The sequence below is a fragment of the Mesitornis unicolor genome, unplaced genomic scaffold (assembly GCF_000695765.1).
Source record: "Mesitornis unicolor isolate BGI_N332 unplaced genomic scaffold, ASM69576v1 scaffold22781, whole genome shotgun sequence".
Classification (NCBI taxonomy): domain Eukaryota; kingdom Metazoa; phylum Chordata; class Aves; order Mesitornithiformes; family Mesitornithidae; genus Mesitornis; species Mesitornis unicolor.
The window spans coordinates 7,324-12,188 of record NW_010163423.1 but is presented as its reverse complement, the minus strand read 5'-3'; the positions used below and the strand labels follow the sequence as shown (position 1 = coordinate 12,188).

Here is a 4,865-nt window from a genome sequence, read left to right as displayed (position 1 = left end):
CACCTCCCGAGCCCCGGCCCTCCAGCTCTGCGCCGGGAGCCCTCTCCTACAGCCGGGACGGGCTGTTGCCGGCCCTCATCCCACGTCTCCCTTTGCTGGCTTCCCTTCTCCTCCCCCGGGATAGTGGCCCGGCCAGGCGTTGCGGGGCCCTCCTGGCCCGGCCTTGAATCTAAAGGGCTCCGGGCCTGAGGTCGTGGTGTGGCGTGCAGGGATCCAAGGCCTTTCTTTCATTGCAGCACAGGTCCACTTGCCTTGTCTGTGAAGCGGTTTGCGGAGGGAGTTCAGCTCGTTCAGCCTAAGAAATGTTAGGAAGGGGTTAAAAGCCATCTTCATGTGGACTGGCCCGTTCTTGGCGTGGTATTTGCGATATAGCAATGAGATACAGCAGTGACACAGAAGGCGCTTTTCTGTTGTGAGCAGTCGGCAGCAAACCACTATTATTCTTGCTGTGTTTGCTGGGGGACTGTTGCAGGTGATTGCATCACGTAAACTGGAGTTGCTTCCTGATAGAGCGCTGTGCTGAAAAACAGCTCACATTCTACTTAAAACTGCTGCGACTTTATAAACTGTATGTAACAGACACTTACAAGCTGCTGCCCAGTGGTTGTTGTCTTGCAGTGAAGTTATTTTTTGCAATGGGTTAGATGGGCTGAGTTCAGTTACTTCTGATGAAAGGTTCTGCAGACAGTTTTCATAGACCTAGAACTGTGGTACTGATTTGTGCTTTCATGTGAGAATTTTGTAAACGTTGACATGTCAGATAAAGTGTCCAGTATGTCCAGAAAACGCAAACATCTTTCAAAGTAAGCAACTGATTAATACTGTCCACATGTTTTTGCCATAGGACTTCTCCACGACTGCTTTGTGTGGCGACACAACAGAAAAATGGCCAGAACTTGGAAGAGGACCAGAGTCAGAGCCAAAATGAGCAGAAGGTTGAACCCAGCTCTGCTGAAAAAAGGCTACCTGAAGAAAAGGCCAAACTGGAGGAGCAGCTAAAAGATGTTACTGTAAGTGTCTTTTGGTCATCAGGTTGCATACCTTGGAAACTGCATAGTTAAGAGTATTCATCACGAGTTGTCAGTGCACAATCGGGATACAGTTGTGTCACTGCTGTTTAGTTGTTGAATTAAAAAACTGCAATTTGACATTTGCTTTAAACTTAAGAGTAGATGTACGACGAGATCCTAAGATGCACCCTGGTCAGAAATTAAGATTTTTGATAGTTTAATTCCAATTTCCGGATGGAATAGGACCTCTTCCAGCCTGAAAATTTGTTACTTAGTTTCACTGACTGCAGTTAATTTAGGTTTTGCTCAGTTAAGAAATTTTCGGAGGCCCGTTGGAAGGTTTGAGCGTGTCTTTGATTTGATTGTGGTTTTGTGTGCACTTTCTGAAAACAGCTGCTGACTTTTCCAAAGGTTGGGGTTAATGAAATTTAGCTTTTATGTCATGGTGTACTTATTACATGCTTAGGAAGTGGGCGTTTCAAACCTCTGTTGGAGAGGCCTTCAAACACAAGGCAGAAGCATCACGTCCTCTCTGTCTGGCCAAATGTATCTTGCATTCTCCCCTGTTCGTGACTTCAGCAGAGGGTAAAGAATGCCCTGAGAGGTGTGAGGTCTGCATTAAACAAAGGTGTTGCCTTTTCTGAATGAGTGCCTTGTATAAATTGTCTTTCGAGACCATTTGAGACTTTGAGAGTCTCTCTTTGAGAGAGTGTTAGACTTCGTAGTTTGTAAACCTTGAAAAAGATAGAGGGCACTGTGGTATGTCTGGAGAGTGAAGAGATGATTTGAAAGTCAGGTGTGGGTTTGAATCTCGTTTGCCATGGTGTCAAAATACCTTATGATGAAGGCTTTCTGTGAACACACATCAGAGGAAGCAGAAATCTGTGATACATAAAACTTGATATATCTGTAGAGTTCAAATTTTTTTTCTAATATTGACAAATACTGAGAGTCTGGAAACATCTTCACTTCCTTTCCCTCACTTCTGTCTGCACTGAAGTGATGCAGACGTCTGCCTTGGTAGGAAGGATGCTGTGAGAAGTGGCATCTTATCCTCAGATTACTCTTTAGGTGGTGGGTTTAGGCTACGCCACTGTCTAAAATGCCGTCTTATACCGAATGTGCTCTCCTGAACTGTTGTCCCAGCCCCCAAGAATGAAATATCTTCTGTAACTGTTTTTTTCTTCTTTAGGACAAATACAAGCGTGCCTTGGCAGATGCAGAAAACGTGAGGCAAAGAAGCCAGAAACTGGTAGAAGAGGCAAAGTTATACGGTCAGTGGAGGCTCCTTTTGTATATACTCCTCAGACACAGGAACACTGACATGAAGTGCAAAGCCTGGAAATGGAGCTGACTGGCCCACAGTTTTGACAGGCTGTACTTTGCAGTGATTCTGACCACTTGGTTAAAAATATATTTGAATGGTTCCTCACTTTGCATCAGAATTGTAATCGTTTTGCTAGACAAGGGCAAGACTTAAACAGCTAAAGTCAACAACTTGGAAATTTCTTTATATTTGGTATCTGATTTTCTACAGTATGTACTACACTGGTAGATTTTTCAGTAAGATTTGCAGCCTGAAGTTTGCCTTTTTCACATACATTGGTCTCAAAACTGACTGCAAAAAATTAACCAAGAGCATGGCATGCCAGCTTTGCTTCTGGTTTGTGGTTTTTTGTTGTTTGGTTTTTTTTGGGGAGTTCTTATTTTAGTTTTGATTTCTGTTCTTTTCATATTTGAATAACTTTTCTGTTCTGTTTGAAGGCCATAGCTTTCGAATAGAAGTAATACATTTGGATGGATGGATTCTTTTCAGTGTAGGAATGTACAATCACTGGCTATAAGGGCTGCTAGAAACAGATCTTTCTTCAAGTGCCAGGCTACTGACTTCTGATTTAGCTTCTTGACAGTTCAAACACGGCTCTGTAAAACAGAAATGGTATGCAAGTACTGCAGCAGAAGAGTGCTGTATCTTCTTAGTGTCTGACTGTCACTCTGGCTTGAAAAATGCGTTGGCTTTTTTGCCACAGCTGTATAGTTAATCCTGAATACAGAAGTTTTCATTTCTGAATGTAAGGTCTTCAGTTAATGTGTACTGTAAGAAAAAGCATTTCTCAGTTACGTAGTATTCTTGTACTGTTTCATGGATGTTTGAATGCATCACCCTGAAGTTGATTTTCAATAAGCATTGTTTCACTGATATGCTACTTAGTGTAGAAGGACTTTGAGTCATGTCTGAGCTCAGAGATGCTACAATAGAAATAAATATCAAATAAAATTTCTCGTGAAAAGTAAATTTCAGATAATTACATGATTGTTAAGTTCTGCAAATATTTTTAGCATATCAGATGAAAGAGTCGGAATGGGGCAACATAATGCTTTGAACTTAGGTGAATCCCAGGAAGAGAAAGACATGAGGAAATGCCATTAAGCCATTTGAAGGTTTTGGTAACTTTGGTTGGAATTTTAACTGTTAATGTCAGGTCATCAGTGTAACTTTAGCTCTTTTAAGTACTAAGTTGAAATGCATTTTTTCCATAGAAGTAGAGGAGGTGGTATGGATTTGAAGGTATCTGTAACAGTGTTAGATCATCAAGTAAAACTGGGAAGTTTACAATATCACATACCTTGTTAAAAATCTAAGAGTCCAGATTATTGCTGTATAGTTTGGGGCTGCGTTTTGGTTTGGTTTGGTTTTTTATGCTGGTTTCCCTCAGTGGACTAATCTCATTCCCTTCTCTTTTATTTGTTTTTAGGGATTCAGAGCTTCTGTAAGGACTTACTAGAAGTTGCAGATATTTTGGAGAAAGCAACAGAAAGTGTTCCAAAAGAAGAAATTAAGGATGAAAATCCTCACTTGAAGAGCTTATACGAAGGTCTTGTTATGACAGAAGTACAGATTCAAAAGGTGTTTAAAAAACATGGCCTGCTCAGACTGGACCCTGTCGGAGCCAAGTTCGATCCCTACGAACACGAAGCATTGTTCCACACTCCCATGGAGGGGAAGGAGCCTGGCACTATTGCATTAGTATCCAAGATTGGCTATAAGCTGCACGGGCGTACGCTGCGGCCTGCCTTGGTGGGTGTTGTGAAAGACGCTTAGCTGCTTAATCTGAGAATTTAAAATGCCATACAACTATTAAACAGCTGGATGGTTTTTCTCTTACACATTGCTTTTCTCATTCCTCTGCCCCTTGAGAGGTTTAAATGAATTGGCTGAGGTCTCCCAGTGAAAATGAAGTAAGTGATGAAATTCTCCTGCTTATTGGCCTTCAACTGTTCCTTCTTACGTAAGCTCACACAAACTCTTCCTAAGTGTGAAATACAAGAGCCATGAAGCCACATAATGCTTTAGATTAGATAACATTTTTTACAACTATTGCTACCAAAGGTGTATTAAATTGAAAGGAATGGAATGTTCACAATTTTGTAGTCCTGTGTTTGTCACTGGCGTAGATTGAAAATCCAAATAGCGGTCCAAACACTTCCTTTTGTTTTGTAGAATCTAACATTGCAGAAGTGGGTGAAGTACTAGAAATAACCCGTTTCCTGCAAGTGTCCATCAGATTTTACACACTGATGTGATAAATGCCCTTTTTTGTCTTCAGAAATAATCTCTCAACAACTGCAATTGAAACCTTTGTGAATTCTCACCTGTAAATAAAAGGCAATGGAGAGTAGATGTCTTTTGTTCTGTAGTTACGTTGACTCAAGAAAACCATCTAATACTTGTATGGCATTGAAGAACCAATAGTATTTATCCTATCTCTGGATTTTTAATTTAATACTGTATAAATTGGTTTAAACAATTTTGATAGTCTTGTAACTTCTAAGCTTTACAGTTTGTTATGCAAA

At 40.9% G+C, this 4,865-nt stretch overlaps 1 protein-coding gene across 1 annotated transcript; it reads left to right on the top strand.

Moving 5' to 3' along the window:
* Positions 1-52: 52 nt before the first annotated feature.
* Positions 53-4,435, top strand: GRPEL1 (GrpE-like 1, mitochondrial (E. coli); the record flags this gene model as incomplete). The annotated part of the gene is made up of 4 exons (XM_010193974.1): positions 53-109; positions 842-1,010; positions 2,203-2,284; positions 3,767-4,435. Coding segments are annotated over 4 exons (655 nt in total), but the record flags the coding sequence as incomplete, so codon positions are not given.
* Positions 4,436-4,865: the final 430 nt, after the last annotated feature.